The sequence below is a fragment of the Oncorhynchus kisutch genome, linkage group LG17, assembly GCF_002021735.2.
Source record: "Oncorhynchus kisutch isolate 150728-3 linkage group LG17, Okis_V2, whole genome shotgun sequence".
NCBI classification, from domain to species: Eukaryota; Metazoa; Chordata; class Actinopteri; order Salmoniformes; family Salmonidae; genus Oncorhynchus; species Oncorhynchus kisutch.
The window spans coordinates 82,197,525-82,224,858 of NC_034190.2; the positions used below are offsets into that span (position 1 = coordinate 82,197,525).

The 27,334-nt window shown below is 42.1% G+C and overlaps 1 protein-coding gene across 1 annotated transcript in view; it reads left to right on the forward strand.

Annotated features, from left to right (window-relative positions):
* The first annotated feature begins 10,667 nt into the window (after positions 1 to 10,667).
* The window catches only part of LOC109880770 (arginine-glutamic acid dipeptide repeats protein-like), a 53,558-nt gene continuing 36,891 nt past the window's right edge, over positions 10,668 to 27,334 (forward strand). The window contains exons 1-4 of the mRNA XM_031794799.1: positions 10,668 to 11,082; positions 22,652 to 22,700; positions 22,991 to 23,127; positions 24,307 to 24,406. Coding sequence (XP_031650659.1) covers positions 11,057 to 11,082; positions 22,652 to 22,700; positions 22,991 to 23,127; positions 24,307 to 24,406 — 312 coding nt within the window. The 5' untranslated portion in view covers positions 10,668 to 11,056. The remainder of the gene's footprint in view (positions 11,083 to 22,651; positions 22,701 to 22,990; positions 23,128 to 24,306; positions 24,407 to 27,334) is intronic.

Genomic DNA, 27,334 nt, shown 5'->3' on the forward strand with positions numbered 1-27,334 from the left:
GCCACACAAAGGGGATGCAGACGGAAAATTTGAGGCATTATCAAGTTCTTCTCAAATTGTGAATGAGAGACTGATGAAGTGTGTACAGCCTGCACAAGAAACAAAGCAAAGCTCATGTGACTTTTTTTCAACTCATCATTAGATTGGCATCATGCAGCCTTAGAATGTATTAAAAATCAAAACAATAGCCCAACATTTTTATCACAACTAAAGTTACATTAATAAGTCTAAATTAAGCCGATAGGAGGGCCTTTTTCTTTGTTAACCTCCACACAGAATAGCCGCATGTTCGCACTCCCTTAAATAGTTCGCACTCCCTCAAGTAGTTCGCACTCCCTCAAATAGTTCGCACTCCCTCAAATAGTTCGCACTCCCTCAAGTAGTTCGCACTCCCTCAAATAGTTTGCACTCCCTCAAGTAGTTCGCACTCCGTCAAATAGTTCGCACTCCCTCAAATAGTTCGCACTCCCTCAAGTAGTTCGCACTCTCTCAAGTAGTTCGCACTCCCTCAAGTAGTTCGCACTCCCTCAAGTAGTTTGCACTCCCTCAAGTAGTTCGCACTCCCTCAAATAGTTTGCACTCCCTCAAGTAGTTTGCACTCCCTCAAGTAGTTTGCACTCCCTCAAATAGTTTGCACTCCCTCAAATAGTTCGCACTCCCTCAAGTAGTTCGCACTCCCTCAAGTAGTTCGCACTCCCTCAAATAGTTCGGAGAAAATATCCTTTCTATTTTATTCAGCTTGGTTCAATTGTATTCTTCATATTATAAAATAATGCCATGGAATTCTAAGCAAATCTTGCCTGCTAAATGAACTAGTGTAGCACAGCCAGATCAGGACCGAACATAAAGACAACTCAGAGTATGATATTCTGTTCTTCTGAAATGGATGACATTTTCTTCATATCCTGTTTCTTTTGAGCTGTCTAAAATAAATAATGGATTTATTGTGAAGGTATAAGACTATATTACATGTATTTATTGTGAAGGTGTTGGCTATATTATTAAATTACTTTATTAGACTTATTTATTTATTACACTTTTTAAAATGTTGATGTTCCAAAGGTCTGCGTCAGTGTGTGGCTCTGTGTGGAAGGTAGGAGATGCTAAACGTGATTATGTTAATTAATGGTCAATTACCATGAGACTGACAGTTATTTGTTTTACTGTCACCAGCTGATGAAATTTCATGACCACCACAGCTGGTACTGACTTGTATATTGAACAAGGCACTGACTTGTATATTGAACATGGTACTGACCTGTATATTGAACATGGTACTGACTTGTATATTGAACATGGTACTGGCCTGTATATTGAACAAGGTACTGACCTATATATTGAACAAGGTACTGACTTGTATATTGAACAAGGTACTGACTTGTGTATTGAACATGGTACTGGCCTGTATATTGAACAAGGTACTGACCTATATATTGAACAAGGTACTGACTTGTATATTGAACAAGGTACTGACCTGTATATTGAACAAGGTACTGACCTGTATATTGAACAAGGTACTGACCTGTATATTGAACAAGGTACTGACCTGTATATTGAACAAGGTACTGACCTGTATATTGAACAAGGTACTGACCTGTATATTGAACAAGGTACTGACCTGTATATTGAACAAGGTACTGACCTGTATATTGAACAAGGTACTGACCTGTATATTGAACAAGGTACTGCCCTGTATATTGAACAAGGTACTGACCTGTATATTGAACAAGGTACTGACCTGTATATTGAACAAGGTACTGACCTGTATATTGAACAAGGTACTGACCTATATATTGAACATGGTACTGACCTATATATTGAACAAGGTACTGACCTGTATATTGAACATGGTACTGACCTGTATATTGAACAAGGTACTGACCTGTATATTGAACAAGGTACTGACCTGTATATTGAACAAGGTACTGACCTGTATATTGAACAAGGTACTGACCTGTATATTGAACAAGGTACTGACCTGTATATTGAACAAGGTACTGACCTGTATATTGAACAAGGTACTGACCTATATATTGAACATGGTACTGGCCTGTATATTGAACAAGGTACTGACTTGTATATTGAACATGGTACTGACCTGTATATTGAACATGGTACTGACCTGTATATTGAACAAGGTACTGACCTGTATATTGAACAAGGTACTGACCTGTATATTGAACAAGGTACTGACCTGTATATTGAACAAGGTACTGACCTGTATATTGAACAAGGTACTGACCTGTATATTGAACAAGGTACTGACTTGTATATTGAACATGGTACTGACCTGTATATTGAACAAGGTACTGACCTGTATATTGAACAAGGTACTGACCTGTATATTGAACATGGTACTGACCTGTATATTGAACAAGGTACTGACCTGTATATTGAACAAGGTACTGACCTGTATATTGAACAAGGTACTGACCTGTATATTGAACAAGGTACTGACCTGTATATTGAACATGGTACTGACCTGTATATTGAACAAGGTACTGACCTGTATATTGAACAAGTAGTTGCTATGGTTTTTATTCCGACTTTTTACATTTTATTCTCTATTATGACGGCAGCGTTAGGAAAGAGCTCTCATTTAGGAATTTCACTGTACTGTTTTACTCGTGTTATATCCTGTGCAAGTGGCGAATGAACTTGAAACACAGTAGTACAAACACACAGCCACACTAAGCTGATAGTCATTACGCTCCAACTGTCGATACCAAGGAAAGGAGGACAGGCAGGGTGATTGTCTCCATATGAAACCAGATAGTCTTCCCTTTCTCCATGCTCATGTGATTCTCTCCCCCTCTGCTCCACACACACACACACACACACTACCCCCTTTAACGCAAACCATCTGTGAAACAGTGTAGCAGCTCTCTCTCTCTCTCTCTCCACGTCTTGGAGAACCCAGTGATTTCAGGCTAAATTAGCAGCCAGTTGTCCTGGGCACACACACACACACACACACACACAGCAGGTCTTTGATTTGACTTATTATAGAAGCTTTAGATAAATGGAGGCAGAGGGAATTCCAGCAGGATGCTGTAATGTTGCTCAACACAGACACGGAAACACAGACACGGAAACACAGACACACACACACGGAAACACAGACACACACACACGGAAACACACACACAAAGAGACCAAAACATAGACCACAAAGACACAGAAACAGACTACAGACACACACACACAGACACACACACACACACACACACAAAGAGACCGAAACATAGACCACAGACACAGAAACATAGACCACAAACACACACACGGAAACACAGACACACACACACACAAAGAGGCCGAAACATGGACCACAAACACGGAAACACAGACACACAAAGAGAGGGAAACATAGACCACACACACACAAAGAGAGGGAAACATAGACCACACACACACGGAAACACAGACACACAGAGAGGGAAACATAGACCACAAACACACACACGGAAACACAGACACACACAGAGGGAAACATAGACCACAAACACAGACACACAGAGAGGGAAACATAGACCACAAACACACACACGGAAACACAGACACACACAGAGGGAAACATAGACCACAAACACAGACACACACACACACAAAGAGACCGAAACATAGACCACAAACACGGAAACACAGACACACACAGAGGGAAACATAGACCACACACACACAAAGAGAGGGAAACATAAACCACACACACACGGAAACACAGACACACACGGAAACACAGACACACACACGGAAACACAGACACACACACGGAAACACAGACACACACACGGAAACACAGACACACACAAAGAGAGGGAAACATAGACCACACACACGGAAACATAGACACACAGACAGACAGACCCAGACAGACATACAGCTCCTTATTCCTTTGATCTAGTGAGGAAGTCATCCTTCCCAGCTGGAGAGACCTGTCTGCCTGCAGACCGCGCTGATGTTTGTCATGGTGATGGGGCCAGACACACTGCTGGATGTCAAACTGTGTGTGTGTTACTGGCTTGTTGGGGTCGTAATGTCTGGAAGAGCAGAGCAACACAGGTTGCATTTCACAGTCCAGCTGTCTCTGTCTTGTCTGTCTGATGCACTTCATCCCTCGGCAGAGGGAGGGATGAATGGAAGGATGAAGGATGGAGGGAGGGAGGGATGACGGAAGGATGGAGGGAGGGATGCCGGAAGGATGGAGGGAGGGATGATGGAGGGAGGGATGACGGAAGGATGGAGGGAGGGATGACGGAAGGATGGAGGGAGGGATGACGGAAGGATGGAGGGAGGGATGACGGAAGGATGGAGGGAGGGATGACGGAAGGATGGAGGGAGGGATGACGGATGGAGGGAGGGATGACGGAAGGGATGGAGGAAGGGAGGAATGACTGAGGGATGAAGGAGGGATGACGGAAGGATGGCGGGAGGGATGAAGGAGGGAAGGATGAAGGAGGGAAGGATGGAGGGAGGGAGAGATGACGGAAGGATGTAGGGAGGGATGACTGATGGAGGGAGGGATGATGTTAGAAGAATGTCATTGTGTTTTTGGGAGCTAAATAGGTGCCGTATCCAGCGACATGCACATCTTCTATTTAATTTAACGGTTAGCCAAATGTGGTACATTGATAAACTTTCTTTAACCTCAACCACGTTTCCATCCACAGTTTATGAGAATAAAGCTTTTTTTTATTTATTTTTTTAAGACCGCTGTGATGGAAACAGGAAGTTTTGGTACTATAGTATAAATTCCGACAGTAGTGTAAATTCCGATTTAATTAGTTTCTTTCGAAATGGTGGGATCTGCAAAATTCAATATGTCAGAAATGGCGGTGGAAACGCCTTCACGCAAATATTATAATACACACAATGATATGTTGTGTGGTCCTCCCACGACGACTCAGGAAACCATGCAGTTTATTAGACTCTAGATCTCAAACTCATCACTCACAACCAACTGACACACTCACTAGATACCTGCTGCCACAATTAAATATAAGCTATGCTGATCCTACAATGGCGCCAGAGGAGATGGCTGCCGTATTACTGGCTCCTAACCAATTAAAGGCTAGAGCTGCCGCTTTCAAGGAGCGGGACCCTAAACCGGACGCTTATAAGAAATCCTGCTATGCCCTCAGACGAACCATCAAACAAGCAAATCGTCAATACAGGATTAAGATTTAATCCTACTACACCGGCTCCGACGCTCGGCGGATGTGGCATGGCTTGGAAACTATTATGGACTACAAAGGGAAGCACAGCCGCGAGCTGCCCAGTGACACACGCCTACCAGACGAGCTAAAAAAACGTCTATGCTCGCTTCGAAGCAAGCAACACTGAAGCATGCATGAGAGCACCAGCTGATGTGGTCACTCTCTCTGTAGTCAACATTCACAAGGCCGCAGGGCCAGACGGATTACCAGGACGTGTACTCCGAGCAGGTGCTGACCAACTGGCAAGTGTCTTCACTGACATTTTCAACCTATCCCTGACCGAGTGTCTGTAATACCAACATGTTTCAAGCAGACCACCATAGTCCCTGTGCTCAAGAACACCAAGGTAACCTGCCTAAATGACTACCGACCCGTAGCACTCACGTCTGTAGCCATGAAGTGCTTTGAAAGGCTTGTCATGGCTCACATCAACACCACACTGTTGTGTCGTCTGGAAACTTAATGATGGTGTTGGAGTCGTGCCTGGCCATGCAGTCGTGGGTGAACAGGGAGTACAGGAGGGGACTGAGCACGCACCCCTGAGGGAACCCCGTTTTGAGGATCAGCATGGCAGATGTTACCTACCCTTACCACCTGGGGTCGGCCCGTCAGGAGGTCTAGGATCCAGTTGCAGAAGGAGGTGTTTAGTCCCAGGGTCCTTAGCTTAGTGATGAGCTTTGAGGGCACTATGTTGTTGAACGCTGAGCTGTAGTCAATGAACAGCATTCTCACATAGGTGTTCCTTTTGTCCAGGTTGGAAAGGGCAGTGTGGAGTGCAATAGAGATTGCATCATCTGTGGATCTGTTGGGGCGGTATGCAAATTGGAGTTCTTCACAACAGTATCTCGGACCTGCCTGGTGTGTTCCTTGTTCTTCATGATGCTCTCTGCGCTTTTAACGGACCTCAGACTATCACAGTGCAGGTGCATTTATACGGAGACTTGATTACACACAGGTGGATTGTATTTATCATCATTAGTCATTTAGGTCAATATTGTATCATTCAGAGATCCTCACTGAACTTCTGGAGAGAGTTTGCTGCACTGAAAGTAAAGGGGCTGAATAATTTTGCACGCCCAATTTTTCAGTTTTTGATTTGTTAAAAAAGTTTGAAATATCCAATAAATGTCGTTCCACTTCATGATTGTGTCCCACTTGTTGTTGATTCTTCACAAAAAAATACAGTTTTATATCTTTATGTTTGAAGCCTGAAATGTGGCAAAAGGTCGCAAAGTTCAAGGGGGCCGAATACTTTCGCAAGGCACTGTATGTGTTTATAGTCCAGCCAACGCTTGGCATTGAGCATGGTGATATTAGGCTTGTACGCGGCTGCTCTACCATGGAAACCTATTTCATGAAGCTCCTGGCGAACAGTTCTTGTGCTGACGTTGCTTCCAGAGGCAGTTTGGAACTCGGTAGTGAGTGTTGCAACCGAGGACAGACGCGCTACACACTTCAGTCCCCGGTCCCATTCTGTGAGCTTGTGTGGCCTACCACTTCACGGCTGAGCCGATGTTGCTCCTAGACGTTTCCACTTCACAATAACAACATTTACAGTTGACAGGGGCAACTCTAGCAGTGCGGAAATTATATTTTTTTTTGGAAAGGTGGCATCCTATGATGTTGCCATGTTGAGTCACTGAGCTCTTCAGTAAGGCCATTCTACTACCATTGTTTGTCTATGGAGATTGCATGGTTGTGTGCTCAATTTGTATACACCTGTCAGCAACGGGTGTGACTGAAATAGCCAAATCACTCATTTGACAGGGTATCCACATACGTTTGTGTGTATATATAGTGTGTTTACAGTGCTTGTGCGTTGACCAGTAAAACAAATGTCCTTTGCTTTTGTGTCTTGTGTTTCAGGGGAAAGTGTAACATTGCCCATTTCTCCGACATCTTTGCTGCCAGGGAGTTCAAAGCTCGCATCGACTCCTTTTTCTACATCCTGGGATACAACCCAGAGACCAGGTAAGACTGTCTCTGACTATTGGTTCTGATCCAACCCAGAGACCAGGTAAGACTGTCTCTGACTATTGGTTCTGATACAACCCAGAGACCAGGTAAGACTGTCTCTGACTATTGGTTCTGATCCAACCCAGAGACCAGGTAAGACTGTCTCTGACTATTGGTTCTGATACAACCCAGATACCAGTTAAGACTGTCTCTGACTATTGGTTCTGATCCAACCAAGAGACCAGTTAAGACTGTCTCTGACTATTGGTTCTGATCCAACCCAGAGACCAGTTAAGACTGTCTCTGACTATTGGTTCTGATCCAACCCAGAGACCAGTTAAGACTGTCTCTGACTATTGGTTCTGATCCAACCCAGAGACCAGTTAAAACTGTCTCTGACTATTGGTTCTGATCCAACCCAGAGACCAGTTACGTTGTCTCTGACTATTGGTTCTGATCCAGCCCAGAGACCAGTTAAGAAGTGAGTTGGTATGAATGTGACTAGTAATGCCACGGTTGTGAGTTCAGCTCCCTCAGGGATCACATTCTGCAAGTCACTTTATACTACAGTATCTGCTAAGAGTTTAAGGCCCCCTGTAGCTGTTTTTATATCAATATCATTTCTGGGTAAAAGTTATGTACCTTTTTTGAGAGAAAAAACCATTTCTCAAGCAGTAATTTTCCTAGCACTTTCTGGGAGGGGTCTGTGTGCCGAGGGGAAAACTGTTAAAAATATTTTTAAAAGTGAACTGATTAACTGCCAGCCCTACTGTCAAACGGTTAAAATAAGGGTTCAATATATGAAGGAAAAAAATGCTTAAAATCACCACATAAGGTCATAGGTCAGGGATCATCAACTCGATTCTGACTCGGGAAGATTATCTTCTTCAGCTGATGGTCAGGGGGCCAGAACATAATTAACAAATCATTTGTGGACTACAAATTCACTACTAGATGCCCAAACAGATATAATATTTTAGTAAAACATAAAACCATTTCAAACCTTGTTTACATTTATTATGACTGGGAATAGTTGGGAAACAAGTTTTAACAGAATTTAAATCACTAGGAACTGATTTCCTGGTGTTTTCACACTGTTTTACGTCCGACAATGAAAATTCTCAAGAAATATATTTATTTATTTTTTGCTCCGAAAACTTGGGGGGTGTTTGGGGGCAAAATAAAACCACCCCTTGGGTCATATTCAGACCGCGTGCCGCAATTTGAGAACCCTGATATAGAAGCTTAAACACTTGGTGTGTGTGCACAGGCACTGATTACAGCTAAACACGCTGAATGCAAAATAGTCTTCATTCTGTAAACACAATGTGTGTTTTTATGGCTGGTATTTAATTAGGATTCCCCATTAGCCACTGCAATAACATCAGCTACTCTTCCTGGGGTCCACATGAAACATGACATAACACAGGACATTATTAGTCAAGGATTTAAATACGTACATTTTAAATCATCAGAGGTAGATTTAGTATATTATTGATACATTATAAGATACCCTTTTATTAAATGGTGAATGTTACTATATTCCCATTTAACATGATAATGATGTGCGTTAAATGAACCTAACTTTTTGAAGACATTTCCATATAGTTAACTGCAGGGACCAATAGCTGTGTGACAAATGTTATGGTAATAACATTGTAATATTCTGGAAATATTCTCAATACAACCTGCCCCTTTTCATGTTATAAATAACACAACCTGTGATCAAATGTAACATTTTACTCAGAACGAACTCTTCCTGGAAATGCTTTGGCCTACATCTCAAAAGGAGTTATGAATGGTTCATGTTGCTTAATTGAATAAAAAAAATATAATATTTAACCTTTTATGTAACTAGACAAGTCGGTTAACAAATTATTATTTACAATGACGGCCTGCCGGGGAACAGTGGAGTTAACTGCCTTGTTCAGGGGCAGAACAACAGATTTTACCTTGTCAGCTCGGGGGATTCTATCCAGCAACCTTTTGGTTACTGGCCCAATGCTCTAACAACTAGACTACCTGCTCTAACCACTAGGCTACCTGGCTCTAACCACTAGGCTACCTGGCTCTAACCACTAGGCTACCTGGCTCTAACCACTAGGCTACCTGGCTCTAACCACTAGGCTACCTGGCTCTAACCACTAGGCTACCTGGCTCTAACCACTAGGCTACCTGGCTCTAACCACTAGGCTACCTGCTTCTAACCACTAGGCTACCTGCTTCTAACCACTAGGCTACCTGCTTCTAACCACTAGGCTACCTGCTTCTAACCACTAGGCTACCTGCTTCTAACCACTAGGCTACCTGCATCATCTAACCACTAGACTACCTGCTCTAACCACTAGGCTACCTGCCTCATCTAACCACTAGTCTACCTTCTCTAACCACTAGGCTACCTTCTCTAACCACTAGGCTACCTGCCTCATCTACCCACTAGACTACCTGCCTCTAACCACTAGGCTTAATCCCTAAAAGGCTCAGGTGTTGGTGTCAGGATTGAAATCTTTACATAGCCTACAGATTACTAACATACTGACATTTGCTTTAGCCCATAAGGTCTGTGTCATGCACTGTAACCACACACACACACACGCGCGCGTACACATCACCCGGGTTTGGCCGGGGTAGGCCGTCATTGTAGATAAGAATTTGTTATTTTAACTGACTTGCCTAGTTAAATAATAAATATATAAAGTAACAATATACATTATGTACCCATACTTTAGCTACAGGGTAACAATGTATCCACACTATCTATGTAAAAATATACAGTATGTACCCATACTTTAGCTACAATGTATCCACACTATCTATGTAACAATATACATTATGTACCCATACTTTAGCTACAGGGTAACAATGTAACCATACTATCTATGTAACAATATACAGTATGTACCCATACTTTAGTTTCAGGGTAACAATATACAGTATGTACCCATACTTTAGCTACACGGTAACAATATACAGTATGTACCCATACTTTAGCTACACAGTAACAATATACAGTATGTACCTATACTTTAGCTACAATGTATCCACACTATCTATGTAACAATATACAGTATGTACCTATACTTTAGCTACAATGTATCCACACTATCTATGTAACAATATACAGTATGTACCTATACTTTAGCTACAATGTATCCACACTATCTATGTAACAATATACAGTATGTACCTATACTCTAGTTTCAGGGTAACAATGTATCCACACTACCTATGTAACAATATACAGTATGTACCTATACTTTAGCTACAATGTATCCACACTGTAGTGTAGTTTGCACTTTATTGCCTGTGTGCTCCTTTTTGTGTTGGGAATCAGGCGATACAATGTAGCAACTGAGTTGCTGGTAGCTAGAAAATCCACATGAGTTGCTGTGTTGCCTCCCTATTTCCTACCGCTGCTGTTGTTAGTCTGGAACCCCCTAGTTCCGAGCCAGGGCCCCAGTCTACCCTGCCCCTCCCTCTCCTCCCCAGCGTTGCTTGTTTGGTATGCTGAGCGTTGTGTCTGTTGTCTGCAGCTTGTAGTTACATTCCAATGGCCTTGTTTATTATAGACCAGACATACATTAGAGAGGGGTTCTTGATTCCGTATCCTGTGTCTGCACGCTTGTGTGTGAGGTCTTAACACATGCTCCGTTGTGTGTGTGTGTGTGTGTGTGTGTGGTAGAAACGGGAGCGAGGCTGAGGTCACAGCACAAGCTCAGTGGAAACATTGTCGGAGACTCGAACCAAGCGCTCTGCTTGGTCCTCCATTTTGAGCACCTAGCAATAGGTGGGAAGGAACACAGTGAGTTGATTTCACAAACGACCACTACTACAGTTCTAGACAAAACTGTCAACGTCCCGACCCTTAGAGATCGGTGTCAGACATGGACGACTTGTTCGCCCCGCGGAGGTAGGTTGATAAATATATTCACATGTTACCGTTTAATTCCGTGAGTAGTTTTCTGAGACGGTCTTGAGTAACGTTAGTAGCTACTCGCTGCTACTACTCAGAATGAATTTCACTATACACCGAGTGTCATTTGTCACAGCTATCGTAAGAATATGCATATCTGAATCATAGTTTAATTTAGCGGTTACTCTCCGTGCACGGTGCATATCCCTGCCAATCTTACCTTGCGTGAAGGTAAATCGCGAGCCGAACGTGCTATGTTGTAACAATTCGGTACAAGTAACGGTACATAACGGAGAAGCACTACCCTTTGTAACCCATATGAGCAAGCTAACTTTTTCCTCCCTTATTTTTGTTGTCATAGGAGATATAAGAACAGAAGCAAGGCTTGTGCGGACTCCATTTTGCAGTACCCTACTCTCTCTCTCTCTCTCTCTCTCTCTCTATGCTCGTATTTACAATCGAGCCGACATGGCAGCCCTGAGATCTTTGTGCACTCTCTCGCTGGCTGAAAAATACAATCATGTCAAAGAAAGAGCGCTGTAGGTACTAAAGGAGACTGAATGTGGTTGATTAGAAAAGTTGACCATTTTTGTAATATTATGACAGCGTTTACAGTCGTGCGACGATTGGACGGGATTGATGGAAAGGGGCGGGGTTTGTCTTGATTACTGTTGTTGCAGTGTAAAGTTACACCATGCTGGATCAGACTGGTCATGTTTTGGTTCAGAAAGCATACAGGAATACAAAGTGACCTGCTTGGTCTTTATTTTTGTCACTTTCTATTTTAGACTACGTGAAATATGTTGATCGTAATTCCTGTTACAGGACTTTTTATTTTTATGTAGCCCTTATTTAACTAGGCATATAAATTCTTACAATATATAATATACACAGATTTGAACCCATGTTTCAAGGCTGTTGGAGAGCTACATTTAATATTTATGCATATTCAGGGTTAGGTATAATATGATACCATTTAAAATATCAGATTACTTTCCTAGAATATTACTCATGACATGCATAAGGAAATGTACCCCAATCCCTTACATATTTTTAATAAATGGATTGATAAATAAATGGGATCATTTAAAGTGTACACTTTTCAACTCATTGATTCCTACATTCTCCAAATATAACATTTATAGAATTCAACTAAACATATATTGTCTCAAAACAAAGTCATTATGATTCATTGGTCCCTCACCTGTCTTCCTTACTATGACCTGTCAGACTGCCCAGTAACCCAGTGTGGGGGATTTGGTCCCTCACCTGTCTTCCTTACTATGACCTGTCAGACTGCCCAGTAACCCAGTGTGGGGGATTTGGTCCCTCAACTGCCAGACTGCCCAGTAACCCAGTGTGGGGGATTTGGTCCCTCACCTGTCTTCCTTACTATGACCTGTCAGACTGCCCAGTAACCCAGTGTGGGGGATTTGGTCCCTCACCTGTCTTCCTTACTATGACCTGTCAGACTGCCCAGTAACCCAGTGTGGGGGATTTGGTCCCTCACCTGTCTTCCTTACTATGACCTGTCAGACTGCCCAGTAACCCAGTGTGGGGGATTTGGTCCCTCACCTGTCTTCCTTACTATGACCTGTCAGACTGCCCAGTAACCCAGTGTGGGGGATTTGGTCCCTCACCTGCCAGACTGCCCAGTAACCCAGTGTGGGGGATTTGGTCCCTCAACTGCCAGACTGCCCAGTAACCCAGTGTGGGGGATTTGGTCCCTCACCTGCCAGACTGCCCAGTAACCCAGTGTGGGGGATTTGGTCCCTCACCTGTCTTCCTTACTATGACCTGTCAGACTGCCCAGTAACCCAGTGTGGGGGATTTGGTCCCTCACCTGCCAGACTGCCCAGTAACCCAGTGTGGGGGATTTGGTCCCTCAACTGCCAGACTGCCCAGTAACCCAGTGTGGGGGATTTGGTCCCTCACCTGCCAGACTGCCCAGTAACCCAGTGTGGGGGATTTGGTCCCTCACCTGCCAGACTGCCCAGTAACCCAGTGTGGGGGATTTGGTCCCTCACCTGCCAGACTGCCCAGTAACCCAGTGTGGGGGATTTGGTCCCTCACCTGCCAGACTGCCCAGTAACCCAGTGTGGGGGATTTGGTCCCTCACCTGCCAGACTGTCCTGTCAGACTGCCCAGTAACCCAGTGTGGGGCATTTGGTCCCTCACCTGCCAGACTGTCCTGTCAGACTGCCCAGTAACCCAGTGTGGGGGATTTGGTCCCTCACCTGCCAGACTCTCCTGCCAGACTGCCCAGTAACCTAGTGTGGGGGATATGGTCCCTCACCTGCCAGACTGTCCTGTCAGACTGCCCAGTAACCCAGTGTGCGGGATTTGGTCCCTCACCTGCCAGACTGTCCTGTCAGACTGCCCAGTAACCCAGTGTGGGTGATCTGGTCCCTCACCTGTACATCTCACTTAATTGTATTTTTCCCTGGTCTTAAACCAATGCTAATTTTTTTTTTAAAGGTTTACACACCTTCATTCTGTTTACACACCTCTAATATAACATTGTCGGTGTGTAATTATATTGTATGGTCTGGTTGACTTCTTAAAATGATTGTTAAAACCACATGGAAGGGATAGTCGACGAGGGGCTGTAAGTTCTATGGGAAATAATAAAGGACCACATGGAAGGTGTGTTGCACGGCGTTGCATTATTTTCCAGAGAACGCATAGACCCCCCCTGAGTTTATTATCCCATTTATACCACTGATATACTATAACACATTTACCACTACAAATGGGTTCAACATCCACTGAAGTTGCTAGCAAGTTTACTAGCTAGTTACAGTAGTTGCCTTGGTAACCAAACTTACTTGCTAGTTTAGCTAAACCAAACCATCAGTCCTTGCTTGCTATTATGAAAATCGAATGCCAATAATGTTTTCAATTTGACATTTTGCATTCAAAAGCAGCTCAAACATAGACTGTAGGAATGAACTATAGCCATTGAATTCTACAGTGTTGTTTGACTGTTTTTCTTTAGGGAAATAATGCACACTCTAGAATGCCTTTCAAGCCAATCAGAAAAGAGTATTCAACAATGCCATGGTATCCACCTCATTTTCAATGGGCACAGACAAACAACGGGAGTGGTGGATTCGACTTCCGCTTTACTTCCCTACTGCAGTGCGCTGGTGGCAAACTTTCCAGAGTCAATTATTTGAAGGAGTCAATTTCTAGAATATTAAAGTCAAGTAAGTGTAATTGTTATTTAATTAAATTTTGCTAATGTTAGCTAGACCTACTAGTAGGGTAGTTCTGCTGTGATAATAATGTTAGCTAGACCTACTAGTAGGGTAGTTCTGCTGTGATAATAATGTTAGCTAGACCTACTAGTAGGGTAGTTCTGCTGTGATAATAATGTTAGCTAGACCTACTAGTAGGGTAGTTCTGCTGTGATAATAATGTTAGCTAGACCTACTAGTAGGGTAGTTCTGCTGTGATAATAATGTTAGCTAGACCTACTAGTAGGGTAGTTCTGCTGTGATAATAACGTTAGCTAGACCTACTAGTAGGGTAGTTCTGTTGTGATAATAATGTTAGCTAGACCTACTAGTAGGGTAGTTCTGTTGTGATACTAATGTTACCTTGAACCTTCTAGTAGTCTAGTTCTGTTGTGATACTAATATTACCTTGAACCTACTAGTAGGCTAGTTCTGTTGTTATAATAAGTTAGCTAGACCTACTAGTAGGCTAGTTCTGATGTGATAATAACGTTAGTTGTCAGAGTTATGGGCCATCCACCAAACCAATAAGTGTAATGCTAAACTATAGACTACATAACTACACAGCGTTGGTGAGCATCCACACTAGAGGAAAGTTTTCCACAGTCCTACACCTGTCAATCAACTGATTAACGCATCCTACCGCACACTGCCTGTTAATAAGGTGGTAACACAAAACCATTCACGAGATCCCTAACACACAGATACTGGTTCAGGCCGTTCATGAGGTCCCTAACACACAGATACTGGTTCAGACCGTTCACGAGGTCCCTAACACACAGATACTGGTTCAGACCGTTCATGAGGTCCCTAACACACAGATACTGGTTCAGACCGTTCATGAGGTCCCTAACACACAGATACTGGTTCAGACCGTTCATGAGGTCCCTAACACACAGATACTGGTTCAGACCGTTCATGAGGTCCCTAACACACAGATACTGGTTCAGACCGTTCATGAGGTCCCTAACACACATATACTGGTTCAGACCGTTCACGAGGTCCCTAACACACAGATACTGGTTCAGACCGTTCATGAGGTCCCTAACACACAGATACTGGTTCAGACCGTTCACGAGGTCCCTAACACACAGATACTGGTTCAGACCATTCACAAGGTCCCTAACACACAGATACTGGTTCAGACCATTCACGAGGTCCCTAACACACATATACTGGTTCAGACCGTTCACGAGGTCCCTAACACACAGATACTGGTTCAGACCATTCACGAGGTCCCTAACACACATATACTGGTTCAGACCATTCACGAGGTCCCTAACACACAGATACTGGTTCAGACCGTTCACGAGGTCCCTAACACACAGATACTGGTTCAGACCATTCACGAGGTCCCTAACACACATATACTGGTTCAGACCATTCACGAGGTCCCTAACACACAGATACTGGTTCAGACCATTCACGAGGTCCCTAACACACATATACTGGTTCAGACCATTCACGAGGTCCCTAACACACAGATACTGGTTCAGACCATTCACGAGATCCCTAACACACAGATACTGGTTCAGACCGTTCACGAGGTCCCTAACACACAGATACTGGTTCAGACCGTTCATGAGGTCCCTAACACACAGATACTGGTTCAGACCGTTCACGAGGTCTCTAACACACAGATACTGGTTCAGACCATTCACGAGGTCTCTAACACACAGATACTGGTTCAGACCATTCACGAGGTCTCTAACACACAGATACTGGTTCAGACCGTTCACGAGGTCCCTAACACACAGATACTGGTTCAGACCATTCAAGAAGTCAATAAAACACACAGATACTGGTTCAGACCATTCATGAGGTCAATAAAACACACAGAAACTGGTTCAGACCATTCATGAGGTCAATAAGACACACAGATACTGGTTCAGACCATTTATTTATTTCAGGGTGTGTTCATTGTCATAGTGACAACTGCAAATACTACTTACAGTGGGGCAAAAAAGTATTTAGTCAGCCACCAATTGCAAGTTCTCCCACTTAAAAAGATGAGAGGCCTGTAATTTTCATCATGAAGGTACACTTCAACTATGACGGACAAAATGAGAGAAAAAAATCCAGAAAATCACATTGTAGCATTTTTTATGAATTTATTTGCAAGTTATGGTGGAAAATAAGTATTTGGTCAATAACAAAAGTTTATCTCAATACTTTGTTATTTACCCTTTGTTGGCAATGACAGAGGTCAAACGTTTTCTGTAAGTCTTCACTAATTACACATTATGGACACTTTTTCTGTACTTTTATGGCCCATAATGCAATTCTTCAGAAAATTCTTCACAACATTTTCAGATTTGAAGAAAATGGCGGAAAATATTCAGCCCAAGTCCGACGAGAGCACATACAAATGAATTGCTTTAACTAATTATGACAAATGTTAAGATATTGAACAATGTAATAAAGTAATGACATTTCAAACAAGTTTACACGTTATGTTGGCGGACAATTTGTTAGCTACGCTATCCTTACGAACCGCATAGCATTATGTACCGGTGTGTTAGCTAGTTACCTAATGTTAATTGGCTACTCGAACTTGCCAGGCAGTATATTAACTATCGGTTATCTAACTACCCAACGTTTATTGACTTGATTATTCACATTCTTAGCTAAGTGGTGTAGTCGGTTAAATGGAAAAAAAAAGTACCAGTGTTGCCTGCCCGTGTTATAGGCTGTTGAACACGGGAACAGCTGGAAGAGCGAGGCTAGTGATGTGTAGCCAGAGTAAGATGCTAAATATTAGCTAGATATTAGGCTATTCATTAGCTAAATATAAGGGCTATATGCTAAATATTAGCTAGATATTAGGCTATTCATTAGCTAAATATTAGGCTATTCATTAGCTAAATATAAGGGCTATATGCTAAATATTAGCTAGATATTAGGCTATTCATTAGCTAAATATAAGGGCTATATGCTAAATATTAGCTAGATATTAGGCTATTCATTAGCTAAATATAATGGCTATATGCTAAATATTAGCTAGATATTAGGCTATTCATTAGCTAAATATAATGGCTATATGCTAAATATTAGCTAGATATTAGGCTCTTCATTAGCTAAATATAATGGCTATATGCTAAATATTAGCTAGATATTAGGCTATTCATTAGCTAAATATAAGGGCTATATGCTAAATATTAGCTAGATCTTAGGCTATTCATTAGCTAAATATTAGGCTATTCATTAGCTAAATATAAGGGCTATATGCTAAATATTAGCTAGATATTAGGCTATTCATTAGCTAAATATAAGGGCTATATGCTAAATATTAGCTAGATATTAGGCTATTCATTAGCTAAATATAATGGCTATATGCTAAATATTAGCTAGATATTAGGCTATTCATTAGCTAAATATAATGGCTATATGCTAAATATTAGCTAGATATTAGGCTATTCATTAGCTAAATATAATGGCTGTATGCTAAATATTAGCTAGATATTAGGCTATTCATTAGCTAAATATAATAGCTATATGCTAAATATTAGCTAGATATTAGGCTATTCATTAGCTAAATATAAGGGCTATATGCTAAATATTAACTTGTCAAAGTGCAAGGGGGGAAAAAGATCTGTGGTCTCCGGGCACGCAAAGCTCCTCTATTGATTCGGCCTACGTTTATAGACAATACCATTATTCTACCATTATTCTACCGTTATTCTACCACAGTGCAATGACAAATGGTAGTAAACTGCAGTGAATAGTAGGCTAATTTGAATAACCGCTCAAACTTCCTGTTTTTGTTTTCATGATGAAATGACTGCATCGGGCCAACAGTCTAGGCCTGATTATGCAACATCCATTTGGATTAGTTTGGGTCTATTTCCGACAGTTTAACACATCCAGAAAGGTACATTAGCACCCCCAGTCATATGGTGTAGGTCTATTTTGTCAGGATGGTAACTCAGGGTTGAGATTTGGCCTATTGGGGAAAATATGGGCTTCTCCTTTCCAACATCCCTCCTGTTATTTGACTTGGCTATTAGAAGGCTAAAGAAATAGGTCAAAATAAGTGTCCAACAAGCTTTCGTAGTTTGTCTTTTCCTGTGACTCCACCAGATTTAAAAGGAATCGCCGTGGCAACAGAGACGCCAGGTGTGTTGTTACGCAACAGAACAAAGACAGACACGCTTGAGGATGTAGCCTACAGCCTATTAGCCCATAATTCATAAGCTCAATGTGAGGATAAAAGTTGATCGGATAACGAAATCATGGGATCCTACACTGTTTTCCTAAGGCTGCGCTGAGTGCTCTCCCTCCCATTCCCTGGGTACCAGCTCAAAAAGATACCCTATTGTTTCAGACTTTACATGGACAAGGAATATATCCTGCCCAGGCTACAACACAATGTAATGAAGAATGTTATTGTTTTCAAGACAGTACCAAACTCTGGTCTAAGCTGTAAACTGCAGTGAATAGCCTGTCATTTGAATAACCTAGGACTGTCCCCCTGACAACAACAAAAAAACTAACGATTGGTCGAAATGTTTACTTATTTTTTCCATAATATAGACAGACACACCCCTATGTGTTTGAATAAAATCAACTACATATGCACTGAGCTTTTCGGATGCTTTTAAAGCACACTGTTTGATTTAAATAATTAAGACACACACATGACTCAAGAAAGAGCCCCGGCGGTCACACTGTGTAAAAACAAAGACATTGAGTCACACGTCATCACGCTTAAAAAAAAAACCATTTTAAAAGTAGTTGTGGAAACTACAGGAGATTTAAAAAAGTGTTGTGTGAGCTGAGTAATTGTGTGAGCTGAGTAATTGTGTGAGCTGAGTAATTGTGTGAGCTGAGTAATTGTGTGAGCTGAGTAATTGTGTGAGCTGAGTATTGTGTGAGCTGAGTAATTGTGAGCTGAGTAATTGTGTGTAATTGTGTGATTGTAATTGTGAGTAATTGTGTGATTGTAATTGTGATTGTGATTGTAATTGTGTGAGCTGAGTAATTGTAATGAGTAATTGTGTGAGCTGAGTAATTGCGCGAGCTGAGTAATTGCGCGAGCTGAGTAATTGCGCGAGCTGAGTAATTGCGGGAGCTGAGTAATTGCACGAGCTGAGTAATTGCGCGAGCCAAACAGCTGCTGTCAGATGACAATCTTTTTTTCCTGACCATTTGGTGGGACGTGTGTAAGCAACACCAAATAACTAACTGTACCTGAGAGTTTGTTCTAACAAGATTATAATATTTACAACAGTTGCATACGTTGGTTTTATTTATTGTTAAGAATAATTATTCAAAGCTCCCTTTTTAATATATATATATTTTTTTTACGAAATTGCTTGATTTGCATTTCAATTCATGAATGTCTCGTATGCTGTGTGATCGCATGAACGAACGAATGATTGATTGATTGATACAGTAGCCTATATATTGAAATATAGTCTTAAGTAAGTTACAGTATTAAGACTGAACAGGATGTGCTCTGAGGCCTACAGCTCCATGGTGGTTATACCAGGCTGCTACACTAAGACCACTAATGATAATGACATCACTGATTTATTATAATGAGGATCATAATGAATAACTGGGGATGGCAGGTAGCCTAGTGGTTAGGGCGTTGGTCTAGAAACCGAAAGGTTGCAAGATCGAATCCCTGAGCTGACAAGTTACAAATCTGTCGTACTGCCCCTGAACAGGCAGTTAACCCCACTGTTCCTAGGCCGTCATTGAAAATAAGAATTTGTTCTTAACTGACTTGCCTGGTTAAATAAAGGAAAAATAATAATAACAAATAATAACAATAAGAAGATAAAGGAATGTTTAGGAGCGAGAGCCGTGTCTGGCATATAGGTGCTGTTAGATTACAATATAATTTCTCTCTTTAGAAAGGTGTAAATAACACTAAATTAATACCAGTCTGTTCTAAAAAATAAAATAAAAAACATTTGTAAATCATTTATTGCAGCTAATATTTAAAAACAAGCTGAATCTATGAAATTGCTTTATCCTCCATTTTGCAGTTGCATGAGACCTGGTGCTCATGGAATCAAAAACCCTCAAGCAGGCAACAGAAGCCAGATCTGTCTAATTTATGTAGCTATATATGGACAATTTTAAAAAGCCTGACACATTTAACAGTTAGGCTATTAATTATCGACCTAACTAAGTTGGGGTTTTCCTCTCTCCTCAATTTTCTTAGATGATTATGCTTAAGGCAAAGGTCTGTTTCCTTGTCTCTGATGCTGCTGCCTCCGTCTCGTTGTTCTCAATCCCAATATGCTGGTTAACGTTCCTATGATGCACATGGCAACATAGGTAAAGGTGTCAATTCTATAGCGCACCGAAGATTATGTTTCAGAACTGCGGACAGCGACTGTATCCAACGCGGGAGAATGCACAGTTATAAAATAGTATTTGAGTCATTATTCTTGGGTCCTTATTTTTACATAATGTAAGCAATAAGGCCCGGGGGGGGGGGGGGGTGTATATTACCAATATACCACGGCTAAGGGCTGTTCTTAGGCACGACACAACGCAGAGTGCCTGGACACATCCCTCAGCCGTGGTATATAGGCCATATACCACACTCCCTCGGGCCTTATTGCTTAAATTATGTTAAAAAAAATAGTTGAATCAAGTGTGTTGATGCTGGGCTGAACCAAAAACATGCACTGACACACTACAGCTCTCCAGGATCACGTTGCTACTGGGATGGAACAAAAGCCTGCACTCATTGCAGGAGTTAGCAACCTCTGCTCTACTTGTTTTAAACGTGTTGCTCATAATGTTGGCCTGTTCTCGTCAGGGAGTCCAGTGTACCATATCTGTTTTGGCAAATTTGACTCTCTCTTTCTCTCTGACAACTCTCTGGTCTCTGTCAGAGGGAGAGTAGAGCAGACAAGGGATGTTGGAGGCCAGGGGGAAGGATGGATAAGGCTTGGTGGAGAAGGTGAAGACTTTGGAGGAGGAGAGAAAAGGTTGACAAGTCTTAGTTAAGGGGCGGAAAGGGGGGATTGAGGGGGTGTGAGGGAAAGTGAGGGGGGTGAAACAACATGAACATGTCAGAGTGAGGGCCAGGTTTGTGGTTTGGAGGACATTTAAAGCTTCCACAGGGTCCTAGCAGTGTCAGGTTTCAACCCAACCCCAGTCCAGCCAGCCCTAGCCCAAACAGCCAGCTCAAATGATGGAGAGCGAGAGAGTGCGTCTTTCTGCTTCGCAAATCACTCTTGACAGTTTCTGGCCCGCCTCAGCCCCGCAGCAGCTATCCGAGCTAGGGACTATACAGTATGGAAAATCTAAGTGCCGTTGCCTTGGCAACGGAAGGGAAAGGAGAGGAAGGGGTTTTTTGAAAAGGGAGCATCTTGTCATTTTCTTTAACCCACTGCAGCTGGAGGGAGATGGCTAGGAGGAACACATTATTATTATTATTATTATTATTATTATTATTATTATTAAATTGCTAGGCAGTTGTTGCTATGGTTTCCAGCATTCGTACAGCCATTTATCAAGCAAGACTCTATTTCTCTGTAATACTGTGCATCTCCCAGTCCTATAAGTCGGGTGCTGTTTTGTTTGTTGCTGAATGCATCTACAATATCAGCATTGGAGGTGTTTCTCACATCATTTTATTGCCAAAAATATCCTAGAAGAGAACATGTTCTCTCTGTGCACAGAAGCATCTCTTCCATAGAAAAAAATACATCTAAATCTTGAATTATATAATGCAACAAAATCTGCAATATGCCTGTGAAGCTACAATATGTAACCTAGAAATGTGAGTTATAGAGCTGTCATTCCTGTTGAAAGCAAGCCGAAGAAGCAGTAGATCAGTTCTAGGTGCTCTTATTTATATGCTTCCTGTTCTGAAGTTAAATTTTTGTGTCATTTGCATTCTGTTTTGTACACCAGCTTTAAACAGCTGAAAATACAATGTTTTTGGTGGAAAATTGACTTCACAGCAGTTTTAGATACAATGATTCTCTACACTTATGACTGCATGTTTTTGTCACATAAACTGCGAATTTTAGCAACCAGGAAATAGCGACTCAATTTCTGCACGGCACATCTATTGATTTTGACAAGTAAATATTCCCCCAGAATCTCTTGGTTTCTGAGGTATTGACATGATTGTTTTTTTACCTGTCCTATAATAAAAGACAAGATGTCTCACTCCTTGATTCTGCAGGTTTTCAGTGTCTGCGTAATTTTGCTCCAGCCAGACATTGAGAGGAGAGAACCTCGTCAGTTAATTGAACCTGTTTCTCAGGTTGCACTGAGCTAGTCCTGTAGCACCTTTTTTTTACTATGAATGGTCCTGGTTGTGATCTTAACAACTTAACTCTCTCTACCAGGCGACTAAACAGCACACAAGGAGAGATCAGAGTGGGGCCGAGTCACCAAGTAAGTCATCTTACCTGTATTTTCCAAGTAGCTGTCCAAGTGTTTACAGATTTCTTTCAAATATGACCTATCATTAATTACAACAGGAATGAAATTATAAACATTTTCCAACATTATCCTATTAGACGTGTATAAAGCACAGTGATTTGTGACATTTTCTCAGACAAGCCACTCTGTTAGATGAAAAGGATTTGAAAGCTGGTTTTCACAGGCTCGACTTGTGTTATGATTGACACCTTCTTTCAATCCCTTTCTCCTCCTTCCCCCCTCCTCCTCTCCTCCCTAATTAGGCCAAGCTTCCCGAGCTGCAGCCCTTCCCCTCCGAGGCCCCGGGGGGCCTGGGTCAGGCTGTGACAGAGAATGAGGAGCTGGTGTGGATGCCAGGGGTCAACGACTGTGACCTGCTCATGTACCTCAGGGCTGCAAGGTGAGACACGACCTCTGACCCTACTCTTTCTGGAAAGATAATCCAATACCCTCTCCCTACTGTCAACCTACCTCAGGGCAGCTAGGTGAGCTCAGGAGACATGAACCTGCTCCATGTCAGCAGGGAATGGTCCTGTACCCTCCTCCTGATAGATCTACTGGAAGGCGTTTGCTTTATAAAAATCATAAAGGATGATTTATCTTAGTTATTATTTTTATCTCAGTCTAAGCTGACTTGAGGTTGGACATGTAGTTAACTTTATCCCTTTACACTTATGTGTATAAGGTAGTAGTTTTGGAATTGTTAGGCTAGATTACTCGTTGGTTATTACTGCATTGTCGGAACTAGAAGCACAAGCATGTTGCTACACTCGCATTAACATCTGCTAACCATGTGTATGTGACCATTAACATCTGCTAACCATGTGTATGTGACCATTAACATCTGCTAACCATGTGTATGTGACCATTAACATCTGCTAACCATGTGTATGTGACCATTAACATCTGCTAACCATGTGTATGTGACCATTAACATCTGCTAACCATGTGTATGTGACCATTAACATCTGCTAACCATGTGTATGTGACCATTAACATCTGCTAACCATGTGTATGTGACCATTAACATCTGCTAACCATGTGTATGTGACCATTAACATCTGCTAACCATGTGTATGTGACCATTAACATCTGCTAACCATGTGTATGTGACCATTAACATCTGCTAACCATGTGTATGTGACCATTAACATCTGCTAACCATGTGTATGTGACCATTAACATCTGCTAACCATATGTATGTGACCATTAACATCTGCTAACCATGTGTATGTGACCATTAACATCTGCTAACCATGTGTATGTGACCATTAACATCTGCTAACCATGTGTATGTGACCATTAACATCTGCTAACCATGTGTATGTGACCATTAACTTCTGCTAACCATGTGTATGTGACCATTAACATCTGCTAACCATGTGTATGTGACCAATAACATCTGCTAACCCTGTGTATGTGACCAATAACATCTGCTAACCCTGTGTATGTGACCAATAACATCTGCTAACCATGTGTATGTGACAAATAAAATTTGATTTGAACTTTTTCTTTCTCCCTGTAACTTGTTTTTGATGAATAGAAGTTTGTTAAAATATCCGTCCTCTGTGTTCTCCAGGAGCATGGCGGCCTTCGCTGGGATGTGTGACGGCGGTTCTACAGAAGACGGTTGCCTAGCAGCCTCGCGAGACGACACCACACTCAACGCACTCAACACGGTAAGTGACGACACAACACAAGCCTGTGTCTGGCACACCACTGGCAAGAATCTAATCAAAAAATACATTTGATAAAGATGCGGGTTACCTTCTCATGTTCACCAACGTTAAGTTTCTGTGGGAAAGTCTCATGTTCAGCAAACTATTCTGAACAAAAAATATTAACTCAACATGTAAAGTGTTGGTTTCATGAGCTGAAATAAAAGATCACAGACATTGTCCATATCCACAAAAAGCTTATTCATCTCAAATTTGTTTTACATCCCTGTTAGTGAGCATTTCTCCATTGCCAAGATAATCCATCCACCTGACAGTTGTGGCATATCAAGAAGCTGATTAAACAGCATGATCATTACACATGTGCACCTTGTGCTGGGGGCTATAAAAGGCCACTTAAAAATGTGCAGTTTTGTCACACAATAACATGCCACAGATTCCTCAAGTTTTGAGGGCGCATGAAATTGGCATGCTGACTGCAACATATTTTTTGAAAATGTGGCAGTATGTCAAACCGACCTAATATGGTAGAAATATAACTAATATGGCGGAACTAGAACTAATATGGCGGAAATAATATGGCGGAACTAGAACTAATATGGCGGAACTAATATGGCAGAACTAGAACTAATATGGCGGAACTAGAACTAATATGGCGGAACTAGAACTAATATGGCAGAACTAGAACTAATATGGTGGAACTAGAACTAATATGGTGGAACTAGAACTAATATGGCAGAACTAGAACTAATATGGCGGAACTAATATGGCGGAACTAGAACTAATATGGCGGAACTAGAACTAATATGGCGGAACTAATATGGCAGAACTAGAACTAATATGGCGGAACTAGAACTAATATGGTGGAACTAGAACTAATATGGCGGAACTAATATGGCAGAACTAGAACTAATATGGCGGAACTAATATGGCAGAACTAGAACTAATATGGCGGAACTAGAACTAATATGGCGGAACTAGAACTAATATGGCGGAACTAGAACTAATATGGCGGAACTAGAACTAATATGGCGGAACTAATATGGCGGAACTAGAACTAATAGGGCAGAAGTAGAACGAATAGGGAAGAAGTAGAACGAATAGGGGAGATGTAGAATGAATAGGGCAGAAGTAGAAGGAATAGGGGAGATGTAGAACGAATAGGGCAGAAGTAGAACGAATAGGGCAGAAGTAGAACGAATAGGGCAGAAGTAGAACGAATAGGGCAGAAGTAGAACGAATAGGGCAGAAGTAGAACGAATAGGGCAGAAGTAGAACGAATAGGGCAGAAGTAGAACGAATAGGGCAGAAGTAGAGCGAATAGGGCAGAAGTAGAGCGAATAGGGCAGAAGTAGGGACCCAGGTTAATAGCTCTTCCTCTGCTTCGTCATAAAGAAGAAACCAGGTCTCTGACACTTCCAATGTATCATGCTTGATCAGCGCTTTGACCCTTGCTTTCAAAATGAATCTAGACCAGAGGAATCGAGCAAAAAAAATCTACTGAAATCATCCTAAACAGTGTATTTATATTCCGACTCTATAAACCAGAGAATGAATATACCTAGCAGGTCGCTGTGTCTCCTCCCTAAACTCCATTTGCTCTCCCAATGTGGCATGGTGGTTTCTTTGAGAGAGAGAGAGAGAGAGAGAGTGAATATCTCTGTATGTAATGACTGTTTTAAGTAGAGCTTGATATCTCCTTAGACGTTTAACGAATCAAGAAAATGGAATCAAAAATGCAAGTTGTTTGTACATGCAAATCTACACTGAACTAAAATATAAAAATGCAACGTAACAATTTCAAAGATTTGACTGAGTTACAGTTCATATAAGGGAATCAGTCAATTGAAATAAATACATTAGGCCCTAATCTATGGATTTCACATGACTGGGAATACAGATATGTGTCTGTTGGTCACTGGTACCTTAAAAACAAAGGTAGGGTCACGGATCAGAAAACCAGTCTGTATCTGGTGTTGCCACCATTTGCGTCATGCAGTGCGACACATCTCCTTCACATCTCCTTCACATAGAGTTGATCAGGCTGTTGATTGTGGCCTGTGGAATGTGGGAAGTAACTGGATATTGGCAGGAACTGAAACGCGCTGTCGTACACTAATATCCAGAGCATTCCAAACATGCTCAATGGGTGACGTGTCTGGTGAGTATGTAGAACATGGAAGAACTGGTAAGTTTTCAGCTTCCAGGAATTTTGTACAGATCCTTGCGACATGGGGTAGTGTATTATCATGTTGAAAAATGAGGTGATGGCGGCAGATGAATGGCACAACAGTGGGCCTCAAGATCTTGTCAGAATATCTTTGTGCATTCAAATTGCCATCGATAAAATGCAGTTGTGTTCGTTGTCCGTAGCTTATGCCTGCCCCCATACCATAACCCCACTGCCACCATGGTGGGGCACTCTGTCCACAACGTTGACGTCAACAAACCTCTCGCCCACACGATGCAATGGCAGCTGTCTGCCATCTGCCTGGTACAGTTGAAACTGGGATTAATCCGTGAGGAGCACACTTCTACAGCGTTGCCAGTGGCCATCGAAGGTGAGCATTCGCCCACTGAAGTCGGTTGCGACGCTGAACTGCATTCAGGTCAAGACCCTGATGAGAGCGACGAGCATGCAGATGAGCTTCCCTGAGACTGTCTGACAGTTTGTGCAGAAATTCTTTGGTTGTGCAAACCAACAGTTTCATCAGCTATCCGGGCAGCTGGTCTCAGACTATCCCGCAGGTGAAGAAGCCAGATGTGGAGGTCCTGGGCTGGCGTGGTTACATGTGGTCTGCGGTTGTGAGGCCGGTGGACAAATTCTCTAAAACGACATTGGAGGCGGCTTATGGTAGACAAATCAACATTCATTTCTCTGGCAAAAGTTTTGGTGGACATTCCTGCAGTCAGCATACCAATTGCATGCTC